General features: G+C 34.1%; 1 protein-coding gene across 4 annotated transcripts in view; it reads right to left on the reverse strand.

Moving 5' to 3' along the window:
• The window catches only part of LRBA (LPS responsive beige-like anchor protein), a 710,247-nt gene that overhangs the window by 285,442 nt on the left and 397,984 nt on the right, over positions 1 to 26,821 (reverse strand). For all 4 annotated transcript variants that reach the window (XM_046655938.1, XM_046655936.1, XM_046655939.1 and 1 more), the window contains exons 38-40: positions 11,653 to 11,777; positions 3,678 to 3,824; positions 1,088 to 1,224 (exon numbers count right to left, since the gene is read on the reverse strand). In XM_046655938.1, the coding sequence (XP_046511894.1) occupies positions 1,088 to 1,224; positions 3,678 to 3,824; positions 11,653 to 11,777 (409 nt within the window). The remainder of the gene's footprint in view (positions 1 to 1,087; positions 1,225 to 3,677; positions 3,825 to 11,652; positions 11,778 to 26,821) is intronic.

The following is a 26,821-nucleotide window of genomic DNA, read 5'->3' on the forward strand; positions in this document are numbered from 1 at the left end:
TCTATCTTGGGTTAGCTGAATTATCAAGCTCAAAACAATCAGTTCCATCATAGCCTTCCTTTCATACAGTCTACCAAATTCTGTCTTAATAAAGGCAGCAATTCTAAAACACAGTACTAGAAACATATATAAGGCAAGAGATGATATGTTTGTAAAGTTTTTAATAAAAGTATAACATTTTTATTAAGAACTACTTTGAAATACTTCTAAATCACTAAAATTTAATAATTCACATGATTATAAAATGAAAGAACCTCTTTCCAATAAACTCAGAATATATATGTGTATGGACACACACACACACACACAAGCTATCAGCCTGTAAAATAAATTATTCCATCTTTTAAAACCACTTCTCTTCTACAGGTTGCTTATTTTGCTCATTTTAAAAGAGATTTCCCTCTCAGAAAAAATTCTACCATTTACTTTCATGAAATAACCTAATTTTGGCTTTATGGCTATGCCACAAATGTCTCTTAGTAAAATAAAGTTGCCAACGTCTGAAAAGTAATCAGAAATACATTTTTAAGGGGAAATTACATTTTCATTTAAGAATAGGAAATTATGCAGTGCCTTGTAAAATCAACTATAGGTAATGGGAAACAGAGGTATCACACACACACAAGACATGCTTGCGTGCACGACAGAGTAGTAAGTCATGAGGACAAAGCAAGGAGAGTGATATATTGGTATTATATCCAGAAAATATAAAGGCTAAACAAAATAATTCCACTCTCAATCTCACTGAATTTTGTAGCTTAATTCACCCCTGGACTCTTTGAGGCAAAATATATTTATAGGCGATATTCCCTGAGGTTCTCCCCCAACCCCTGATGAGCTAATGATAAATGCAATTAAGTGGAAATTGTTTTTGAATCTAAATGAACTTCAATAATCTAACTAGCTGGTAAGGGAATCATAAGCTAAAGAAGATACTTGGCTTGCATATAGTCAGAGGCAATTCAGCAAGAAATTCACACCAAGTCTGTCAGATTTTACCAATGCCAATCATACCCAACAGGAGCCCACCATCCCATCATAAGAAAAAAAAATCCATAAAAATGCAACCCGCTTCTCATCTTCTCACCTTGGGGTCGATCTTCTTGAAGTTAGGATCTTCTTCATCCACCTCAAAATAGAGTTCGGAGGAGGTGACAGAAAGAGTGCCCTTTACTACAACAGAGGGGGCCACTAGCTGAGCTGGTGTGCTCAGGCTAACAGGACCTGCCAAAAGGAAAAGACAAGCCACCCAAGTTGGAATGATATGTTTCAAAATTTATTTAATTTTTAAATTCTCATCTCTAGCACCAAATTGCCTGATAACTCCTTCTACACTTACAAATTCTGTCCATCTTCCTGTGAAAATGCAAAGTTAGGATTCTCCTACTAAGAGATTTATAATGATAACAGTAAACTGGGATACAATTATTTTACAGAAGTCTGCAAAGCTTTGGTCTAATCTCCTGGTGAGAAGGTGGCTCTGCCTAAATAAATCCAACAACATTCCATTTAGAAAACAAGCCTCAGGCTATCCAACAACATGGAACAACAACCAGGAGCACGGAAGACTCGATAGGCTTCCAAGGCCAGAGGTTAGCTTAGAGTGGCTGACGCATGATTACAAAAAGATCACTAGCTTATTGGTGAAGTAAGAAACAATAAACCATATTCTCTGATAAAAATTTTGTAGCTGGTCGACACGAAACCTCTTCCATAATAACTTTACCCCATGAAAAATTGGTAAAAATACTTCTTTTCTAAGCCTACCTTTCCACTGTTAAATATTGTTCAATGCTTGCAAATCTAATATTAGGGTAGTTCAGGGACTCTGGGAGTAAACAGCTGGAGGGTGGGTTTCCAAGTGAATGAATTTTTATTGGAATAATCAAATCTCCACAGGGCTTATCAAAGAGACAAATCAGCCTGCTACTGAAAACAATAGATTCACTACAGATAGAAGAGCATAAAGTATATTAGAGCTAAACCTAAAATAGGGACTAAAAATAATAATTATATTATATATATTTATGTAGAGATAGATGTAGTAAGAATTTGAAATCTCATGTCAATTCCTCATTGTTCAATCCTGTAGTGAGGAAAACAGTAAGAGAAGAATGGCACTTATAGTTCTGAATTAATATAGTGCCTATAAACACAGTACACCTATGCAGGTAATCAATGGGTGAATAAATGTTTCAAAATTCAGATGAATTGACATTTCTATCGATTGTTAGAAGGGTGTTGGTCCTTAATCTCACATCAATCTTAATGTGTGCCAGTAGGACAATAGAAGGGATGCTCTGCGGAGATCAGAGCAGGTTTTGCCCTCTATTCCCAATGTACAAATACATTGTGTTTGCAGATGGGCAGCAGATAGCTGCAGAACAGCCATGATTTCCCAAAGCTCATCCCCATAAATGGATGAAATAAGCAGCTATGTGTTCTTTTGCTGTCTCCTTTGCCCTCTGTACATTAGCATGTAATCCTGAGAAGAAATAACATTTTTTCAATCACTCTCAGACATTCAATTACAGGGTAAGCAGACAGCTGCAGGAGCTAGGGCAGCCTAGGTCCTACAGAAGACCCCTGACAATTTCCACTTCATTTCTAACCCACACCACTTTATTAGTGTGGATTACTTCTTAATCCTATTGCCATTGTCAAGATTATATAATTAAACTCCCCTTTCACCTCTATTACTGTATGAATGTATTACTAGTAGCAAGAATAAAAGCAAATAGAGGAGGAGGAAATGGGTAAATGGATGTGAAGGAAAAGACTAGAGAATAGCACTGTGTTTCCTACTCTCTACTCCTGCCCAAAATCCCTTAACAGTATGCTCCAATTAATTTTATTTTACTTTACAGAGAGGTTGATGGTCATCAGAGAAGATACCATCATTTATTTTTGCTTTTCATTATCATTCATTGCATAGTAGCACAGGTTACAGATATGTAACTAAATAAAAGATTTGTGATGCTTTTTCTCTTAAATTATATATTTTTCACCAATAGAAACTGTAGAATCTTTCAGACTTTCCTCCTTGAGGAACAGAGCCACAGGCACTAAAGAAAAAAAGCCATTTAATGAATGACTAAAATTTCAGGCTAAACAAGAGAATTTTTCCCAAAAGGGAAGTAAAACTGAAAATCTGCAGAGTGCAAATCAAAATTCCTACATCAGGTAAAATATGTGAATCCTGTGAAAAGCCATAGTATTATTGGAATGGATTTTTTCAGAAAGTTAAATGTATATGTAGCCTGTTCACTAAGACCTGCATATCAAAGCAAATAGCTCATCTGCCTCCAAGCTTTATTTACAAAACAACTGGCAGAATTTTACTTATAGCTCTCATTTTATAGAGATTAGGTAACTCACTTGGGATGGGTGAAGCAATTTTGTTTTGTTGTTGCTGCTTTTAAACTTTTTTTCTTTTTCAGTGAAAATTATTCATCAAAGAAAAGGAGGAGTAGGGTAAAGAGACTGAATAAAATAGAAAAATAGGGAAACAGTGTTGAAAATTAGGGGGAAATGTTTGGAAGAACAAAAACAACCTTTATTTAATGTAACTGTGGGTGTGAACTTGGTAGTCCTAGTGGTCACAGCTGAAAAACTAAGTAATTAGATGCTTTTTGGCCCAGAGCTAGCTAAAATATCTGCACAACCACTGAATTTACCGGTAAGATTCTCTAAATCTTTCTCATCCACGGATGACAGAGTATCGTCGTCACCTTCCAAGAGGATCTCGTTTTCTGAGTTCTGATTTCCTAAAGCCTGACTCTTGATGGACTGTTTTCCTTTAGCAAGGATATCTTCATCTGCAGCTGAAATGAAAAGGAAACAAAGCTGTCCATCAGCTCTGGGAACAGTACTTTGGCAAAGGGGCAGGGAACTGAGGTAAGGATAGGTGGCTAGAGATGGTCAATCATTTTTACACAGAGTCAACCACGGTGGGGAAAGTGACTGGGAGGGCACACATACTCCTTCTGACAAACGTGATTCCCCAAGCCTAGTCTAATGTTACCCTGAACAAGCACCCTAATCCCATTAAATCTGACCCTTGCACTGCTCACCGAACCATTTATTTACTTATAGTTAGGGCAGAAGAGGGTTCAAAAGCAGCATATTTTTTTGGAAATTTGCTGGTAGAAAAATAAGAACCTAGTTTTGGAAACAATACCTACTTAATACTGAAAAATAAGAAAGACTGATTCATTCCTGCGAACAATATCATACTGACAAAAATTTTGAAATGGTTGGGGAGTGGCTATGGAGGAGAACCCAGAAGTAAGAAGGGTCAAAGCTAAGAGAGATTCACAGCCAATGAGGATTCAGGCCAGATACTGAAGCCATATTACTGACATTAATAAAGCCATAGCAGCTCTTAGAAGCTGCATTCGCTTCCTCATTACTCTATCCTGCCTCTTTCTTCACATTGCCCTTGCCCACCCGCATCCCTACTTCAGCCCTTATACAAATATCCAAAAGCACAGCAGTGTGGAAACTAAGTGGAGGCTCAAACACTATCTCCTCCAGGTGTTTAAGGTAAAGGGCTAAGACATCCTGGGGGCAAACATAACAGAAAGCCCAAGCCTGGGATGAGAGGCATCTGGGTAAAAAGCCTCACACTGCCTGAACTGGAGCAGCCTGTGGAGAGCAGCAGCACCAGACTCTCAGGCACTGTGACAAGGCAGCCGGGAAGGAGAGGAAGGAGGGAAAGGGTACACCAAACCTAGGGACTGAAAAAAAAGCTCTGCGGAGCACCTACAGCCAACAATGGAACCAGAAAGAGGAGCAGAGGGGCAGCAGAAAGGAGGAAACACTGAAACTCAAAATTCTGACTTCAAAACCCCATATCTCTCCAGAGTGACTCCGACTGCTTTGAGCTTTCTCCGTAAGAAATACATAAAAGCAGATACTAACTTCTGGATTGTGACTTTTAAAAAGCTCATAGTATCACATAAGGGAAAGTTTAGAATCTTTGCTACACTACTGCCAATTCCCGCTTTCCAGCTTGGAAATCCCAGAGGTAAAGCACCTGATCCACCGAGGCAGCAGCTATTGATATGGAAATCAGATGGCTAAACTTTCTGCTTCACTGTTGTTTCTGCCTAGGCATACGGCTCCAAACCCAGAAAGAAAGAACCAATCAGTTTGCAGTAACATAACTAATATTAATCTATATAATTTATTCTAAATAGTTAAACTACATGCATGTTACCTAGTTAACTTGACAAATAAATGCTTCTTTGAGTTTAATAGGTATGGTTATGGATAATGTTAATTGTAGAAGTTTATTTTTATCGCATTTATTGTGAGTTCACCATGTATATTATTTATATCATTACTTATGGCACTACTTAAAGAACATAGGGGCTCTCTATTAAATAAGGAAGTCATGGGAAGAAGCTTTCTCTATTTAGCTTTGAATACCCTCTATGGGTAAATAAAATCTTATTTTCCTCCATATCCACATAAGCATAGTATGCTGCACACATATGAAAGTCTCAATAAATAATTGAAAAAAATTTAAAGTATCTAATTAAAATGGATTTATTTTTTTTAAGCGCCAAAGAAATATACCAAGACCTACTGATTTTTAGGAAAATAATAGTATAAGTTTTTGTATTATTGTTTATATTTCGAGTATTTATATTTCCTTACTCTGAAGTCATAAACACTGCTCTTAGCCCAAAGATCTTTTCTAATTTACTAGCAATTTTACTAAAAATAAATTGGTCACCGAGAAGTACAAGAGAAGTCACTGTCTTCTATATTTTCTTATAAAGTAATTTACAATAAATTAACAGTTGCCAGTCAGATTTTAGTACAAAGTCATTACATTACATTCTCATTTCCTGGATTTATAATTCTTTCTTCAAAGCAGAAATAATAATAATGCTAACATTAAATAACACTTATCATGTGCCAGGGAGAGTTCAAAGCACTTTACATATTTAACTCAATTAATTCTCATAAACCCTCTGCTAATTTCTCCTTTTCGGGTGACCAGACTCAGAGAAGTTACATAACTTGCCAAGGCAACACAGCTAGTAAAAACTAGAGTCAGGATTTAAATCCAGGCAGTGTGGCACCAGATTCTTGGCTCTTAACCACTATGCCATAGAAAACGACAATAACCACTATACAAATATGAATGTATATGTAATTAATTTATGAGTTTACTAATTCTTATGTTTCTCATAATGCACTTTAAAAGGTTAAGTCAGAATCATAATGAACAAAGAATCAAAAATATTCATTTCCAAACCTAAATTTGATGAGCCGATGCCAAACATATCAGAAACAGCTAAATTCAACACCTTGCTCATTACCTTCTCTGATTATTGCCATATATGTCCTAAAGTGCACCAAGTCATTTGAAAAAAGAAAAAAACAACCTTTACTCCACATTTACAAAAAGTAAGAGTAGCCAGTGGCAATATGCAATGGTTTAAAATAGCTCAGTAAATAAACTCAGATTCATTTAAATGACCACTAAATATAATTTGTTATCCCTTTCAACTAGAATTTAAAAATTTTTAAATATGTTCTCATCATGCTGACACATATTAAAACGCAATAACTTTTGAATTAAATAAAATTTTATAAAAAAATTTTAAAGTACTATAGTTCTACTGTACACATAAAACACCCACTTTAATTAATTAATTAATTTATTTATTTTTACAAGCTCAGATTCTGGAATTGTTCAACTTCAACTGAAAAACCTCTTGTCATGGAAAATATGCAGCTTACTGATATTTAGAATGGTTTTCCTGTAATTAACTCCCCCTTGAGGATTTTCAGTTAGCAGCAGTAAAATTACCAACAGTACTCTAATACACACCACATGCGCTGGCGTTCAATTCTCAGTGGTCTAATAGGCTTTCTGCTAAAGAACGTTTTTTTTTTTTCAAAATTAGAACAAAACTGTCCCAAGCAAAAATGAAAGATAATTATCATATTTATATGTGCTGGAGAAAGTATATTTTTAACTTTCGTTTGCCTTATATTCAATTAACCATTAAAACAAGTATCAACTATTTTGATATCTTCTGTGAGTATATTCTACACTACTATAAAAGTTTAATTGGATGAAGTCAGAACATACTTTCGGTTCAATTTTAAAGCTCGATCCAGACCTTTTCAGGTTATTAAAATTATTTCCAAACATGATAACTGTTTAAATTTTTCATATCACTAGAAACAGATTGCCTTCATCTAATCTCACATTTTATTCTGGTTTAATATTTATCCTAACTTAAAAACTAAACTGCAATCGATAAATAAAATTGGAGAAATTTGTCCAAAATGCTTTCTTGAAAACATCACTTTTGATTCACCAAAGCTAAGAGCAATGAGAGAGCTCAGAGAGAAGCTGGTCCTCAAAATGTAAAGTTCAAGTTCTTTAGAGCTATCTGTGGGCATGAGTTGATTTACCTAGGCAACACAGTAAAATTAAACAGAAAAAGAATACGGAAAACTATTCTTCTTATGATATATAAATTCCCTTTTAAAAGTCCCCTGTGCAAGTGAACTGGAATCATCAATAGCCCATATTACAGGTAAAAGAAGTTTATATTAAGAATTAGCCACTTTGTTAAAGAAAAAAAAAAAAAGATTACCACTGGAATAACAAAGTGACCTCAAATGTACATAAAATAAATATGGGTATCCACTTAGTGTGACGTGAAGTACATACCATGTCTATTTATTCTGAACAGGACACACAGTCTATCTTATACAAAACTATCGCCCTAAACTAATTCTCCTTTATAGTTTATTCATTTTCCAAAGGGTTTGTTACCTAGAAAAATTAGTGCAACCACAAAGGATGATTGGAGAACAAGCCAAGTTCATCTCCTAATGATCAGGGGTTCCCCAAAAGTGTTAGAGAACTTAGTATATTTTGATCCTAAAAAGGAACCAATACTATGTGGCATTTTTGAAGTTATGAGAGAATGGCATGATTTAGGATCTTTACATTGTCTGACATCTCTAGAAAACCAGATGAGTTACTTTTATCACTCCATATGATTACAAGATACTTTTTAAACTGTTAAATCCTTCTCATATATTTCTATTAGTATGCACCTTCTCTACAAAATAAAAATGTCTTGAATTCAATAGGATTCTACTGCTAAACTGTTTTAGTATTCAAATTAAAACCAATCCTTCTAACATTTAAAACATTTTTTACGTGGTTTTAATTTGAATATAAAATTCCCATTATATTTAACAATGAATTTCAAAAGACAGCATAGCAGAATGCTAAGAAAATCTGACTACCATCAGTTAACTTGGGCTTTAGTCCCGTATTTACCAAGAATTATTTTGGCCTTATTTCCTCAGTTTTCTTACCTACAAAGAATAAAGGCAGACTAGACTTTAGCTTTAGGTTCTTTACAGATCTAAAATGCTCTGATAATAAATAACTGACAAAGTAGGCTCTGTGCATTAGGAGAATGTTACGAATCATTATAACTGATTTCTAATAAATTTAAAAACTATAAAATGGAAGAAAATGCCCTCTAGAATCAAATATCCACCTCTACTTGCTGCTGCTAATTTCCACAAGGAATATTTAATCATACAGGAAGTATTAATTTTAATTTAAAAATATGACTCAGTTTCTGCAAAGTTAAAGAAATCTCCCATTGCAAAATGACTTTTATAAATAACCACTTTGGAGGGTCTCTCTTTGAAAAATTACCTAAAGCCCTTTTCCCCAAGCAAGTTAATGTGAACTTGGGAAGGGCAATTAAATTGTCAGAATTAAAAAATTTGTTTTTAACTAGAAGGTAGCCAGAAGTAGAGTCATGGGGCTAGTATTGATCGCCCGAACAGAGAACATCACTCTTCAGGTATTTACTCTGCCACCTTTACACCAGAGGCTTTCCTTCAAATCAAATCAATCTATAAAAAAGATGGCTCTTACTACTAAACACATAACTAATCTCCAACAGCATTTATATTTAGATGTCTTCCTTTGATAATGATAATACAGTTCACGATATTTTAGGATTCTGCATTTTCAAAATGCCTATCTCCTTAATTAAATTGATTATAAATAAAAGTGAGAAGTCATAAAACTGACACACTATCCACAGTAATATCTATTTTAACTATTCAAACTCAACATTGAAGCACAGTATTTATTCATGCTAAATTCTATAATTTCAACTGCTTTTTGATCATACTGTTTTGTTTTGCATACTTGATTCTTAACATGTTTATTTTCATTAGCTTCTTTATTGTTTATTAAGTTAGGATAAAAAAACAAAGAGTTTCATACTTAACACAAAATTAAAATTGAATGTCAACTACAAGATATTTATTTAATAAACAATTAAGCTCTTTGCTAACATAATGTATTAGAAATTATGCTGACATCAAACAGTATCATAGTACGATCTATGTGCTGAGTTCCCAAACTAATATTTCTTTATTTAAAATTAAAAATATATACAAAGTATGATTAGTTGGACCTTGTATCCTTTTTCAAAATATGTTATATTAACTATGACATATTTCCTTAACTGGAAGACCACTGAAGCAGCACCTATACATTTGGTTGATTTTTAAAAATATATATTTCAGATTTAAATTTTTTTCATCTTTCAGTGTTTTGAATATTAATCATTATAAGACTAGTGTAAAATATTACCAAATAGGGTAGAATTACATAAAATGCTTAACTTTACTTCTCTCTCTCAATTTAAAAGTGCATAATAAAACATAACTAATTAATATTATATTAAACTTTCAATTACTATTTAGAGTAATTAGAGTGAAATCTTCTTCTGTACAGGATAAAAAAGTCTTAAATGACAGTAAGCATTGGTAATAAATCTTTTTCTTATCAGACTCTTAGCATGAAAAAAGTTGACATGATAATATTATTTTAAAACGTAAAGTTCAACAATTAAAATTTATCCATTATGCAGAATTCTATAATTCCCCTAAATGGTTAAATGCACTATTTTTGATAAAAATGGATTTTAATAAGCTCTATATGTATTAAATCTATACCAAAATTTTAAATTCATTTACTGATATTTCTCTCAGGATAAAAAATTAACAGTTTGCCTATGTGCAATTTAAGAAAACAAGTTCCCCTCTCCAGATATAAAAGAAAAAATTTTCATAAAACCATTTTTATTGTCATTCATAGACTTTAGAACTCACAACTCAATGTTAAATGAGTTAAGAAGACAGAAAAATACTTAGTAAATTTTAAGCGCACTTGGTAACATCTGTTTGACTGAAAAAGATAAAACTGCAAGAAGGTTGATTTTTTCAATGTAAAGGTCATTAACCAAAAATAAAAAACCAAAAACACAAAAAGGAAAGAAAAATAAAAACATATATTTAACTCTGAAATCTATAGCACCACACAAAAAGTACATGAACCTTAAAAGCAAAAGTAGCCTAATTAATTCTACATCTTATTTCTCCTTCTCCACCTCCTATAGTTGAGATGTAGGGCCTGAAGACTATTATTGCTTTTAGATCACTTTGTTATTGACTATTCTCTGTATGATCATTTATTTTAAAAGACTGATGTCACATTTGGTGTTATATCTGATGACATATTGTGGACATTTTCTTCCAGAAATGGCTCTTTAAGGCTGAGTGCAAGAGGTTAAGCTGCCTGACTGAGGCCAAACCCAGCATCACAGACTTTTAATCTAAATTCTTAATAGCCTTATTGAATATAAGTTAACATTTATTTTGTATACTACAAAATGTCATTTAACCATAAGCTGCTGCATGTTAAACTAATACCCTGAAAAAGAAAAATTAAAACTATTTCTTATTTTACTACAAAATAACCAATTTATATTTTATAAAGTTAAAGTAATTTTAATGTGGAGAGGGGCATTTTTCCCCTTAATCATATATCTTAGTTGGCTTTCAAAAATTATAAAATATTAAGTGAGACCCTATGATCAAAGAGACTACATTATCAAATGCAAAGGACTTTTTTAGTTTTTCCAATTTGCTCATTAGGCTTCTTCATAAAGTGAATCACAGTGATATGCATTATATCAAAAAAGGAAAAATGTGTTGTTAAGCTCTGATAACAAAATGATGCAGAACAGGAACATATGAAAATAATGTCTATTCTCTTTTTCCAGGAGCCATCTATCACAACCATCTACAAATCAAGGCTCAGAAAGTATTGAGGCACTTGGACATTTATTACCATCTCTCCCACTTCATAATCCCATGCTAAAATACCATGGTTGAAGGAAAACCATATACACACAACGGAACCTAGAAATCTATTTGCTTTGTAAATGCTGTCTTTCTGATATTCATGGATTTGAGGCAGGCGTCCTGGATTAATTTACTCAAAGCTGAATGTGTCACTTAAAAGGAGAAATATTTTATCCTCCTACTCTGAAACAAAGGGTCTATGTTAAGCAAGTTTTGCATGTGTAACATAATAAATAAATACACTTGACACCATAATTTAATAGGACCCTACACTAACTATAAAAAATTTAACTTCTCTTTCTAGGGCAAATAACTATGAAATGTGGTATTGGACCATTTTACAGTGCCTTGTAATAATGAAGTTATGCTCTTCATTACCAAGTACTGTACCTGCTGCTATTGGCAAGGAGTGGTTTATACACTGACCATGTTCCACGGCTGTTTTTAGTGTCGCTTCAGGATGTGTCGATCCTAGAGGGTTACGCACAAATCGTCGCCGGCGCCGCAAGTCATCTTCCCAGTAGTCAAGGCGCCAGAACTCACGAGGACGACTACAATGAAACAGAGAAGCCACATATGTTAGCAATTATCAAACAGCGTGGTAGCACTGAATTTCTGCATAAAGCTCTCCTTGTTTGCTCTGCCTTTTTTTTTCCCTCTCCTTCCTCTTAATTTCTCCCTCCACCTCACACTCCCCTTTCTGCAATCTTTAACTGAGGTATGTCCTTGAAAATAACAATATCACCTTCCAGTCTAAGGAACTCCTTTTCCTTTTTCTTGGAAGGTGAAATGAGCACTAAATACATCATTTTGAAATGAATTGCTGACAGTGTGATCAGTTTCCCCACACTCTAGTGGCATGTGCTCTGATTTCAGCCTCATTTCAGCCTCAGCAGGGCACCTTTCTCTGTGGTTGCATTTATAAACCAGAATAAGGAAAAGGCTATTATAAATATGGTATAGCATTACCTATATTAATCAAAGTCTGTCCCCCTTCATTTTTCTTCCTAATTTGTGCCTTTTTGCACAAGGTCAGTAAATCATACCATGAATTCTTGGTCCAGAAAGTGTTAACTTTAATGAATATCTCAGTTACATGGTTATGTATGTGATAATAAAATATTACTCTGTTTAGATGTGCAGGAATTTAATTAAAATAATCTCTTAAAATATTCATTACATTTAGCCCCTGAGGCTTAGAACAACACAAGAAAATGCATTTCTTTTCCATTTACTGTTTTTAAATAAACCATTTCTATAGAGTGAAATAGCAATCTATTTTCAAGCAAATCAGATTGGATTTCTGTTTTATGTAGTCTGTTTTTATATTTAATTAAAAACTACATGTTATATGATGTGCAATAATTGCTATATCAAAAGCATACTTTTGGAAATGTACTTTTTTAAAAAGAGGTTCACTCAATTCAAGTTCTACTATATTTTCCCCAGTTATGCAGATCTTTTATATGGCAATATTTAAATGTCAACTGTCACTCCTGTTAACTAATCATGACCTAGCATGATGGAAAATATTTTATAAGAAAACTACTAACATGAAGTTTTTTCAGTTACAGTAAGAAAAAAATCTCTGCAGAATATATTTATTAACTAAAGATACACAGCATGAAAACCTGTAAGTTTCAATAATGAAATTTTAAAAATTCCTAATCAAAACTTCTGCAAGGAATGACTAATACAAAATAAAATCTCACATATTTCATGAGCTAATAAAATTGTACCTGTCAGGTTTGACAAATTAGTAGTCTTGACCAAGTGACAGTCCCAAAATATCCACATAAAAGTTACCCATATTTTGATATTTTAAAGATGCTACCTTTAAAAATTCAAAATAGATTTGTAAATATGTACTTTAACAACCAAAAATTATCTGATTAATAAAAGCGTAGATAACAAAGAGTAAATTATTTAAAGAAAATATTTTTTAAAAACAATAGGAATCCAAGGCTCTTTTCTGAGAATGCTAGAGAGACAATGAGAACATCAAAGATTTCCTTTGTTGATTTCGATCATGTGTAAAGAGGGGGAGATATAATGTAATCAAAATGAAATACAAAAAAGTATAAGAATTGCAGTCCTCAAAAACAAACATTAAAAGGCTCTTTTATTTTTCTTTGTTATTTTTCTGTCTACATTTTAAATAAAAACTAATATTCTATCATTTAAAATAAATAAGAAATAGCTACAGAATATGCATACAAGCAAAAGACAACAGTTGTTTGAACTCAATTAATAAAATAAAATTCTCCTTAGGTGAGAGGGGAAAAGGCGGTACACAGATGGCTATGTGTATGGCTTTGATAGTCTTGGAGCTTGGATAGGCACTTCATCATTCTGCCTACCTACATTTATCTGTTAAAATTATTATCAAATATCAGCCAGGATGCAGTCGTGAATCACAGGCTGCTCCTCGTCTTCAGGGGAATGATACAATGACGGTCTATTCATCAGTGCAGCAATCGGCACAAGTAATTAGTTCCCTAGACTGAGATCTCCTACAAAGTCTATTTCAGTCAGCACCACAAACATATGACGATGTAAAGCTAATGAAAGCTGCTAAAATTTGTTAACCTTTTCCGCCATCAATCCTTCTAATATCCTATGCTTCAGTATTATGCAAAGGTGGTAAATTATTAATTTGCCATTCATCCATCCTTCTGAATTTTGAGTCAAATTAAATGATGTCATTCTTCTTGATAACAATTAAAATTATAAGAGATATTAAGCTGCTATTATAAAATTATTACTAAATTAGGTAACAATAGATTCTAGTATAATGCATGAAAGTGAAGTCAAATCCAATGACTATTAAAGGATGTACAAAATAATTTTTGTCATACAGTAGGAAAACCAGAGGAATTATAAAATCATTCACAAATTTATCAAGTAACTCAAAGACAATACCTCGAAGAATAATAACCAAAATTAGGAGGAAGTAAAAGTATAATATTTATTGTTATGCTCTTAGACACTAACAAAACATGGTCACAATGGTGACATTTAGCTGAAACAAGAGCACCAATATATCAGGAATTGAGAATTTGTTCACATAATAGAAAAATTAAGATAAGCTGCATTTACCCAAGTGTATACTTCTGTCTTCAAATGTAAACGTTCTACCAAATATTAAAAAAAATTTAGATAAAATCCAAATAGAATTTTTACCTCATCAAGATACTCTTTATACCTTAGCATGATAATCTTTACAATATCCTGAAGGCATATCTCAGACTATCTTCCCAATACAAGTAGTCTACCTCCTGTTACAAGATTTAAAATAATCTGAAGGCAAAGCAAAAATCACTTATTTCAGATCACAGATCTAGAATGGATTACAAAAATCACCTAGAGAGAACAATAATTTCAATATATTTTTTGAGAGTATCTTCATATAAAGCTCTGCTTCAGGTGATATAGGAAACATACCCTTAAGGAATTTCCTTATAATGGAATAGCTATTAGCCTCATTTGAAAAACAGCATTTATCATCCAATTTCTGATGGTGAGAATAATACATGCTCTTTGGGAAAAAAGTCATACTCATTTTTTCAGATGAGGGTAATTACTGGCATGGTTAAAGTCATTTACATAGCAACAGACCTGAGCCTGAAAATTCAATGTTTTGTCCCCCTAACCCTGCTTCCTCTAACAACATGCACTCTCAGTATAAAGCTCTATCAAAGAAAGAATGAGGCAGGCTTTGTCATTTTAGACCAGTATTGGAAAGGGGTATGTGTAGGTTTCAATCATCAACTTACTAAAAGTTTTAATCATTCACATAGAGATTTCAGTCTTATATAGGAAATACTGCCACTCCCTCCCTAAAATCCCTTTCTAGGGGAAAGACGATAAGAAATTGACAAATTTGGCATGTTGATCCAACTCTCTTCCCATAAGGTTATTGAATGAACTAAATAAAATACTGTACATTTTTAAGCTATCACCATTGTACAGCTAGAAAAATTAAAAAGACTTCAAGCATTCAGAAACAGACTATTGACTAAATACAAGCATGGATAAGATGAGAAATCACTTATTCTAAGAACTCAGAAATATATATCTAGATAATTATATACTTATACCTCTATATACCTGTATCTATCCAAAAAAGTATATTAATACTACATGATACCACATTCCAAAACTTCATCTACATCCAGTTCCACTAATAATTAAAACTAAGATCCCAATAAGTATTCAAATTAAGGATGTGAGCCTAGGATCCATAAGATCTGGAAATAAAGGCTCCTCTATAAAAGGTGTTAGAATTAGATCTCCTATTAGTACACAATCTCCAAGTCCTAAAATCTTTGACTAATAGGAATACATGTCTTTGAAAAGTTGTAAATGACACTGAAATTAAATGTTCTCACTTTTCTTTCTAATGATTTCTCCCCCATTCTTTGGTCTAATTTCAAAGTCTGAGATTAAAATTACAATGTAGTCACTGTTTTTTTCCTAATTCTAAGCATAAGTCATGTAATAATCTTTCACGTTTTAGAAAAACTTCACATTTATGTGTTTATATACGCACACTTTTAGCATATTGCTACAATCTATATAAAAGAATATAAAACAATGCCATTTTAATGTACAGAATATGTATTTTCTGTTCTATAAGAACAGAATTGAATAGATTGTTGAAATAAACCTTAGAAGGAAATATAACTCAAGCATCAATAGATAGGCTATTTATTCCCTTTCCTAGAAGGTCTACTATGGTTAGTGATTTGATCAGGTAAAAAAGACTGAGCCAAATGAGAATTGGTCGGAAAAGGTAGAAGTATTAAAACACAGAATCAATAACTAAGGTATGATCCACATTCTTCTTCTAATAGTTGAACGGCTTAACTATAAATAATCTATATTTTTCACATGTAAATTATAAGACTTTAAAGTTTAGTTTTCTCGGAGAAAGTACGGTAAGCCAATTAGCCAATTAACAATGTATGAATGGATGGATATTGAAACAAAATCCTAAAATATTTTCAAATAACAATGATAGACTCTTTACCTTGAGCCAACGCTACGGATATAAGGATTATTAAGATATTGTCCCTGACCTCATGGAGAAGACAGATATGAAAATAAACAAGAATTAAAAAAAAAGTGTGATAGAGCAGAGCTCTATTAAATGGCTATTAAACTGCACAACTTCAGGGGTCACTGTTCACATCAAAATTTGTGTAAATGGCACTCCTGGAGTTGTGCAATGCTCATTCTGCATTGCTACATGAATATCCTATGAGAACAATACGGTGCTATGAGAACACCCTATCTTTTCCCCTCTCCATTACAATGCCCCAGCTCCTTTCTTTCTCTCCCAGAATTACATCTAATCTTGGGAACAGGGAAGAGAACAAGGCCAAACTATCAATAGCAGTCACACAGTATTTCCCTGCTGTAGGAAAAGGTGTTCAGACCAGGAACATGTTTGGTCGTCAAAAAACAGGCAAAATTCAGTACGCAGAATAAAATAATCAAGTACAAGAGAAATATTACATTTATTTCACTGAAGTCGTTAACCTCATATTACTTTATTAAGGTAGATTATTTTCTTGATATCGTTCTATTAAAGTAGAACAACGTTAATTACTGAAATCAGTGGTAGCTGTATAAGTATTCCAATTATTCTATAACCTAAATGTATTGACGTTTACTATTCAAATTAGTCAGATATATGCATGTCTGTTATCTCACTGGTTTTAGTGACATTTTACTGTAACTTGGATCTACATCAATAAAAGAATGATAGTTTTAAAAAGAAAAATGTCACTATGAAATTATATTAGAAAAATTTCCCATTTTCCAACTTACTGACTTTCTTGTGACAATACCTGATAAATCCTGATGACCTTAACAGAAGTCAGTAATAAGTTCTTCTGGCTAGAGAAAAGCTCTTAATTCTAAAAAATTTTAGTACTTCATATCTTGTTCTTAAATTTTTATATTACCTGTTTTTCTAACTCCTGTATCTGGCTAGCTTCTATACATATTTTTAGATTAAAAATTCATGTTAGATATTAGCTACAACTTAAATAAACGGTAACCTCTAAAAAGAAGTCAACATTTTCAGTGCACTGTCAACTAGAAGATAAAAGTGCTTAAGTACTAGAAGGGTTTCGCTCTCTGCATAAATCTTGGTGAAATAATGTTCAGGTACTATAGGGTATCATACAATATAAAATAATGCTTTATCTCACAAACTGAAATCTACCTTCATACAGATAGACAAAGAATATTAACTAAAATCTCTGTTTACCAAGTACCAACTATAAATCAAATGCAAGTGATCTATGCACTGTGCTATCTTAATGAAAAGGAAAAAAGACCTCAATTGTATGGATTCCAGCAGAGGATTCTAAAGCAGAATTGCTTCTTTATTGAGACCTGACATAAAGATTTTAAGCTACATGGAATTTCTGCATGGTACTATTCAGTGTCTTTCTCTATTTGCTTTTAGAGACATCTAGACACTCATCTTCAATTGGTTATTAGTTCAGATATTTTAAAAGACATAATTTGGGGGCTGGCCAAATAGTGTAGTGGTTAAGTTCACCCTCTCTGCTTTGGTGGCCTGGTGTTCACGGGTTCAGATCCCGGGCATGGCACTCACCAAGCCATGCTGTGGTGGTGGCCCACATACAAAATAGAGGAAGACTGGCACATACGTTAGCTGGGGGACAATCTTTCTCAAGCAAAAACAGGAAGACTGGCAAGAGATGTTACCTCAGGGCCAATCTTGTTCATACCCTCCAAAAGACCAAAAAAAAAAGACCCATAATTTTGCAATAAAGTCAATCATTCAAGAAATAATTCCACATTTTTCCTAGCTGTTGTTAGCCTGTTAACCATCTCTTTATTCACTTAGCATTTTCATCAGGGAGTAAGAAAAGTTATGAGAAAATCAAAACCTGGTGTTAATTATACTCAGTTAAAACTCTAATGAAAGACAACTAAAAAAAAAACACATTAAAATGATGTTGTTGGATACTGGAAGCCCTAAAACTCACCTCAGTAACCATACTATTTAGACAAATCTGATCTATTTTTCCCAAAAATCTAATTTAAAAAAATAACTTACCAAACATTTGTTGAGTGCCAACTATGTACCAGATCTTGGTATATACAAATGAACTATGCTGAGCTCAGCCTAAATTTTTTTTTAATATCTTACCTCTCTGAGACTATTAATGATAGTTTTTTTTAAATTTTTCTTGTGTGTGAGGAAGATTGTCCTTGAGCTAACATGAATGCCAATCTTCCTCTATTTTGTACGTGGCACACTGCCACAGCATGGCTTGATGAGCAGTGTGTAGGTGTGCGCCAGGATCCAAACCTGTGAACCCTGAGCACTTAACCACTATGCCACCAGGATGGCCCCTAAGTTGTTTTTATGTTATAATCAGGATAAGGAAATTATAAATATCAAAAATAACAGAACTTTAAAATAGATAGTATTTATCTCATTAGACTACTCTGTGCTAGACATCATGCTCTTTTATACACATTATCACCAAACCTCACAACAGCCTGCCACTGTCATTTTCATTTTGAAGATGAAGAAACTAAGTCTTATGCATCAGTAATAAATAGTAAGTATCTATGGACTTCAAAGCCAATAAGCTTTTCACATGACATTTCCTATAGAAACTTTTATTGGATACTATCATAGCTATGATCAAAGTACTAATTAACTCTGCCCGGGAGGATTGAGGATTTCATTAAGGTTTCAATGAGAATCTATTTTGTATGTTCCATGAGGACAAGGGTTTGTTTCTATCCAATTCACTGACCAAGAACAATAACTGGAACAAAGCAGACAATTAATAAATAATCAATTAAAATGAACAAGATGACTTTTTAAAAGAAACTTAAATGATAAACAGGAGTCTGCTGGGCAAAATAGAAAAGGCATTACAAGCAGAAGAAACAGCATGGACAAAGGTATAGAGACATAAAAAGGCACCTTTTTCTAAGGAAGTTCAGGTAAGAAACATCATTTTGAGGCAGCCTCAGAGTGGCAAAAGCTAAGGTAGGAAACATAGGTTTAGAATCAAGATTTTTGTCAAAAGGCCTGTATAATTAACCAAAGTAGCTCTTTACATCTCACAGTCAACAGAGAGACAACCAAGCTTTCTCAATACAAGATTAATATGATCAGCCTTATATGTTGCACGGCAGCAATATGAAAGAAGGCAATGGGAGTGGAGCCAGAGGGTAAGATTCAAGAGACATATTTGAAGTAGAATAGGTAAGATTTGATGAGACATTCAATAGGGAAGTTGAGGGAAAAGGAGATAATGAGAGTAAAATTGAGGTGTGTGACAAAGGGGCTATGAGGAGATAAAGATGCTATTTAACTGAAACAAGGCAGGTTAAGTAGGTGTGCTTGGGGAGAACATTCATGTCCCGGATACCTAATAATGTCTAGGCAGGTATGTCTCATAAGTAAGCAATATAACTTAGGAACTCGAGAAAGCAGCCTGGGTTAGAGATATAAAGTTGGTAGACTGATCAATCTTGGGAGCTGATGGATTTAGATATTCATCTAACAAAAGTTTACTGTGTGTTTATCATAAGCTAGGTATGGTGCTAGATCCAGAGAAAACTATATTGAAAGAACAAAAGAAAAGTGAAAATGAAATCTGAGAAATTTCAATATTTAAAAAGTTACAGGAGAGGAAAAGAACAATGGAATAAATAGAGAAGGAAGTAATTGCTCCTTACAATCAGTAAGATAACAGGAAAATCAAAATAGAATGGTGCCCAAAAAAGACAAAGAAGCAAAAAAACTCCTCAAAGCAGTGAGTGGGCAGCAATATTTAATTTTGCATAAAAATATTCAGAAGGATGAAGAATGAGAAGCTTTTGTTTATGTTTTTGTATTTTTAACAGTTTTATGATATATAGTTTATATATCATAAAGTTCACCTTACATATATTTTAATATACATATTAAAGTGTATAATTCAATGGTTTTTAGAATATTTACAGATGTGTATGACCATCAACGTAATCCAATTTTAGAATATGTTTACTTCTCCAAAAAGAAATACCATATCCATTACCAGTCACTTTCATTCTCCATTCCTTAGGAATGGACATACAGAGGATTTCACAGTACATACGCTCAAGGTAGGTGAATGTGTTTGCTTTGGCTTGGAGCTTCTTAAGTTTGGACCAATTTTAGAGTAAGTTAAATTGTAAGTGATTGGTAGCCAAAAAGCATTTTTATTAGTATCAGAACTTTTAGGAGAGCTTAACAGCTATGAGAATGTATATATATCTATTTTTTTTTAACATTTCCAATATCTCTAAGGAACCAAATAACTGAGTCTAATTTACCTTTCAAGGGAGACTCTTTAAAATCAAATTTATAACTAATTCATACTATAATATACCTAACAGCTAAAATTTTGGAGTAATTTATATTAAAACCCACTAGTCTTTAAAATTTCTGGTTATGATATAAAAACATTTTGGCTTCATTTCCCTTAAAGTATTTAAAATTAACTACTATACTATATACTGGATCTATGATCTCCACATAAATCATTTATCATCCATGGACCTCCATTGCCATACATAAAATAATTACAACTTGTCCAGCCTATCTCTTAGGGCTGTTGTGATGAATCAAATGAAATGGAGTATATGAAATTGCTTCAACAATAGTAAAATGCTATGTAAGTTTATGGTATTATTTTCGGTTAACAATGAATTTAAATGTTTGGATACTTCTAGATGTCATTTACTTTGATACAGCATGTACTTAAAGTAGTATCACCAGTGATTTCAAAAGTGATTAAAAACAACAACAAAAAAACCCTGATTAAAATGCCCTTTAACAGCCCCTGGTAATGATTAGCTCCCAGCCCTTGGCAATGATTAGCTTACTTTCTTCCTCTACAGATTTACCTATTCTGGACATTTTATATAAATGGAATCATACAGTATGTAGAATTTTGTGACTAGCTCCTTTCACTTAGAATAATGTTTTTGAAGTTCATCCATATTGTAGTATGTATCAGCACTTTATTCCTATTTACTGCCCAAGTAATATTTTACTATACAGATATATTGCATTTTGTGTCTCTGTTCATCAGGTGATGAACATTTGAGTTGTTTCCATTCACGGGGTGGGGAGGAGGAATCTTTAGGTTTTATAATTAGGAAACTGAAGTACTCATTTGGTTACCTACCTAGCATTTACTTCTCTCCCCTTTCCTAACTCTTTCCTAAGAATTACAATTTTGTTCAGATATCTATCTCTTCTTAAATGGTTCGATGGCTTACAGGCAGCTTTCTATAAGTCAATTATTATAATCCTGTTATTCTTGCCAGTGACTGCCAGAATCCAGCTTTAAGCCAATCATTGCATAAATTTTGCCTGGCAATCATCTTTCATCAATCTGAAATGCATAACTTTTATTCAGTGGTTTAGGTCAGTAGTTCTCCCATGCTTCTGATGGACTGGAACAAGGAAACAGTAGACTCAGTTGGTGGCAGCTATAACGTAACAATGAAGAAAACAGACTGGGGAAAAAGTTTACACATCTAGGGACACAAAACTGAAAGAACTGCAGAAAAATGGAGCTAAAGACCACCCTCAAGCCTTTACATATCTGCACTTCTTATTATGAAAGATAATATACTCCTTCACAATTTAATGAAGTAAAGAATTTCACTTCGATTAGAGCCAGGTTTTCTACTACTTGTCTTTGAAACCATCTACCATATATAAAAATTACTGGTGATGTCATGAGCAATTTGATTACAGTTGTGAAAGAAAAACTAGACAGTAATGAACTCGTGCTTTGGTGGAGATAGTTAATATTGACTTCCTTTTAAAAATTTTTGACAAAGAAGGGAATTAGGGATATAGGGTGGTTGTTTAAAGAGGGTAAAGAACAGACTTAAGCATGTTTGCAGATGAAAAAGACTAAGTCAAAAGAAAGAGAAGAGACTGAAGATGGCAAGGGGGAGGCAGACAGGAGTAGGATTTTAGAAAGACAGTAGAGGTACGATCCAGTGAAAGATTGCGTGATTACTTTGGAAGTAAACAGTCCCCTCATTCTCTGTGGCAAGATGGAAGGAAGTAAGTCTGTATTTTAAAAAATGAGTTTAGGGTTGAAGAAAAGAAAAACTGAAGGCCTGATTTTGGCCTGATTATTTATTTATTTATTTATTTATTTTGGGGGAAGATTAGCTCTGAGCTGACTGCTGCCTCTTTTCACTGAGGAAGCCTGGCCCTCAGCTAACATCCATGCCCATCTTCCTCTATTTTCTATGTGGGACGCCTACCACAGCATAGTGTGCCAAGCGGTACCATGTCCACACCCGGGATCTAAACTGGTGAAACCCTGGGCTGCCAAGAAGCGGAACGTGTGCACTTAACCGCTGCACCACCAGGCCGGCCCTTTGGCCTGATTTTTTTTTTTTCTCTATTAAATAGAAGGCTTTTGACTAAAGAATAGAATATGAGGGTTAAATTTAGAAGAGCTGTCTTGGGGAATGTGAAAGAAAGCTGACTAAAGGAAAGTTTAAGGAGGACTAAGTAGTTATGAAAGTCTAGTTGAGATTGGAAACTATGCATTTAGAGTGGCACTAATCTGTACAACTGTGAATTTTTTTCCCTCCAGGCTATACTCAGTAACCTAAAAACAAGAGTAAAAAGAGCAGTTGGCTAAATTCACTCAAGATTTAGGACTAATTTTGGTTGGCAGGTCAAAATAAGGAAAGTTAAGGGAAATGAGTAGACTGGTGAGAATGTCTAGAATGGGCAAGGATGATCAATATATGATCTTTCTGGACTTCAATAAAATAATTAAATATGGGCTTTATGAGACATTGATTCATTTGGAAACCAAATTTACCCTTCTTCCCAAGTCACTTATATTGATAATAATTTGGCTTCCTGATAAATTAATCAATATGACTGTTTAATCAAATGCATCTAGTCCCTTTATCTAATGCTGTTGCGAGTTTTCAACTTGTACTAAAATATGCCTAGAATAAGAATGGAGGCTTATATTGTATTTGAAGGCTGTCTTCAGTCTTCAAGCTATAGAATCACTGTAGTAAACAGTCACAGAGCTGGACAATATGCAATGCAGAGAACAATATGAAGTATCAGGAAGGCAGAACCTCACTCTTTTGAGAAATATATTACATTATGCTCTGGGAAAGGGGATGGGAACTAAAATTTAGTGACTGCCTATAATGTAGCCGGCACTCTGCTAAGTATTTTATATGTGATCCCATTTAATTCTCAAAACAACTCTATAAATCAGGAATATAATCCCAATTTAAGAGGTGAAGAACTGAGGTCACTTAGCTACTAAGAAACAGAGCTAGACCTGACATCTGTGACTTTCCATTACCAAAAGATTTCAGTAATGCTACTTTGTTAATGCTACTTCCACGCTAGATATCTTCTAGTGGGCTAAGATATTCATATTAGGCTCATTAGTATATTGATTATGACAGTTTATTGTATTGGAATGAGCTTAAACATCTCTTTTATAAAATGACAGGTTTGAATGAGACCAAAATTTTTTATAAATTATATGAAAAACTATTACCACACATTCCAATAAAGAACAATTATAAAATATATAATTTTTCCAGTATTAGCATCACCCAAAATTGAAACAGCAAAGCTATTAGATTTGGGGACAGGAGGGAATGGGTTATAAGGCTCTATTGCTTTTGAACAGGTAAGTAAAACTAAGGTAAATACTAAGTACCGTGTAGTGCAGGTCAACATTTGTAACTGAAAAGACTGGAAGCTATTAATACCCACTGAGTGTTTCTAGTAGCTCCTATTACTTGTCCCAAATGTAGAAGAACTACATGGTTTATAAGCATGTATGTGAAGCCATAGCATAGCCAAGAACCACTGCTTTGGCATTTAGGACTTCTATTTCTCCCAAACTCCGGCCCTATATCACATCATTGGTGGTGCTGCTGTTCTTCAGATAGTTTATAAGTTACAGGGAGAGAAGGAAAAAGCAAAGAAATAGCCTCCATAGTATAACATTTTTATCTTTAAACAAATAATTTAAAAGCTCAAATGTAGCAGCAACCCAGCATAATCCAACACTTCCTGCCATTAATCCGAAACTCTCAGGAAAATACTGGTGAAAGCAAAAAACTGATTTTAACTTGCATAAAAGAAAAAAATATATACTGTGCTTTGCAAGCTAGATAAATTAGCAAAAAGCATGTGCTCCTTATCCACAGGGGAGAACTGGCTTATTACATTACACTTCCAGGTTTTCAAGACAGTTGGAAGCCACTTCTTTCAATAGGTGCTGTCATCTCCCAGAAACTTTCTAGTACTTTCAATTTTGAAGCAATTATTCACATTCAGAAGTGATTTATTTTCCTCTTTCTTTCCTACATTTTACTTTTTCTAGCTCTTAATGATCAGTTCTGCTTTGGCTTAATTATATCATTTACACATAGTTTTTTGAGTGCCCACTACTATTTAGAAAGCTCTGGTTGAGGTGCTATACGCGATACCCATATAAGGAAAACACAGTCTAATCTCAAGGCATTTACAATCTAATAAATGGGATAAAATAAGCAAAAAAAGAATTATATGACATAAGATCCATGCTATGAGAAAAGTAAAAATCCAGAGCTTTGAAAATTCAAAAAAAATGGAGTAAGTGATCACATATGTTTTAAAGGGATCAGGAAATGCTTTAAGTAGCAAGAGATTTTTGAGAAAAATCCTTAAGAAGGGGTCAAGTTTCAAATGATACACAAAGAAGATGGCATTGTAGGCTTTTCGGAGAGCATAAGCAAAAGTATAAAGGTCAGAAAATTGGAAGCAGTCTTTAGTTGGCCCCAGTAGGAAATGAGGTATAAAAGAAAAGTTGGGGCCTAACCATACCATAAAAGACCAAGGATGAAAAACTAATGAGTCTATATTTCACTCATTCACTCACTTACTCATTTAATCAACAAATACTTATTGAGCCCCAATGATGCACAAAGACCTATGCCAGGCACTCAAGATTTAAAGAGTCATTTTGTGATAAGGAAAGTCATTACCCTTAAGGACCTAATGGTCCAATGGAAGAAACAGATATATAAAGAGAAAATTAAAATACATGTGTTCCTTGTGAACACAGTGGAGGGACATTATCCAAAGTAATAGACAGCTTCTTGGAAGGCAATAACACAGAAATTGAGTCAAAGAGTTAACAGATGTTAACCAGAAGAATAAGAAAAGGAAAAGCATTCTTTCTGAGGGAATAGCAATAGCAAAGCCAAGTTAGTAAGAAATAATTGGGTATATGCTAAAGTTAAATGTTTCCAGAATTTTTTGAGAGTATAAGGCAAGAACTGGCCAAAGAAGAGGATATAGAAAAAGGCAGGGGACAGATCATGGATAAGCGTCTGAGGTGTCCAACTCCTGGTTAAAAATCTATGTGTGATTTCTTTTTTTTTTTGAGGAAGATTAGCCCTGAGCTAACATCTGTGTCCATCTTCCTCTACTTTATATGTGTGATGCCTGCCACAGCATGGCTTGAGAAGTGGTGCATGGGTCCACATCCCGCATCTGAACTGGTGAACGCCAGGCCACCTAAGCAAAGCTAGTGAACTTAACTGCTATGCCACCAGGCTTGGCCCCTTATGCGTGACTTTTTCAGGCCTGACTACAGACAATTACAAAGGCTCTACCTGCGAGGCATCATGGGGGAAATCTACCCTCCTACCCAAACCAGACTTCGTGTACAGCCAGTGCATTGCAGTCTCTGAAGGGAGTTGTAGTCTAGGACTCAGACTCTACTGGCCAGGCATGCTCTTTGCATACTTGCCTTCCTAAGCTCCACCCTCATCCTAGGTTTCTTTAGCTGAAGCCTTGGGGAGAGGTCCTCTTCAGGCACCTCTGCCAAGGCCTTCTTACCAGAGCAGGAAGAGAAAACCGTAAAGACACTTTCCCCACTCTCACTCGGTCCACTCCAAACCCTCTCCCTCCCTTTGCCTCTTTCCAACCTCAGGGTCCATAAACTGCTGGAACCTTTTGTTTGGAGCTCTTTCAACAGTGAGATCATCCCCACATCTACACTGAGCCATGCTGATTCATGCCAATTCATCTCACCCTTCCCCAGTATGGCATTCCATGGGGGAAAATCGAACAGGGGGAGCACTGTGGTTTAAGACTCTTGCTTACCACCACAGTAAGTGATTAAAGGCTAAATTCTTTCATTTTTGTTTTGTTGCTTTAATCAGCTACTCCAACAACTGATAGCTCAGCTCACTCTCCCAGCTCAGCTGTGCTCCTGCTATCATCTATGTCATGTTAAGGAGTTTGAGTTTTATCCTGTAGCAATGGGGAGATACTGAACAGTTTTAAGCAGGTATTGTGACCACAGAACAATAACTCTGGAAAATATATAAAAATTAGATTAGAAGGAAGAAATATCTGAAATGAGGACACAAGTAAAGAGTTTATTGGAATAATTTAAGCAAGATGAGAGTCCTCAACGTTAATTTTTAAATTAACCCCGAGCTGCTGAAGCAGAACGTGAGCACTTAACCTCTGTGCCACCGGGCC

The sequence above is a fragment of the Equus quagga genome, chromosome 3 (assembly GCF_021613505.1).
Source record: "Equus quagga isolate Etosha38 chromosome 3, UCLA_HA_Equagga_1.0, whole genome shotgun sequence".
In the NCBI taxonomy this organism is placed as follows: Eukaryota; Metazoa; Chordata; class Mammalia; order Perissodactyla; family Equidae; genus Equus; species Equus quagga.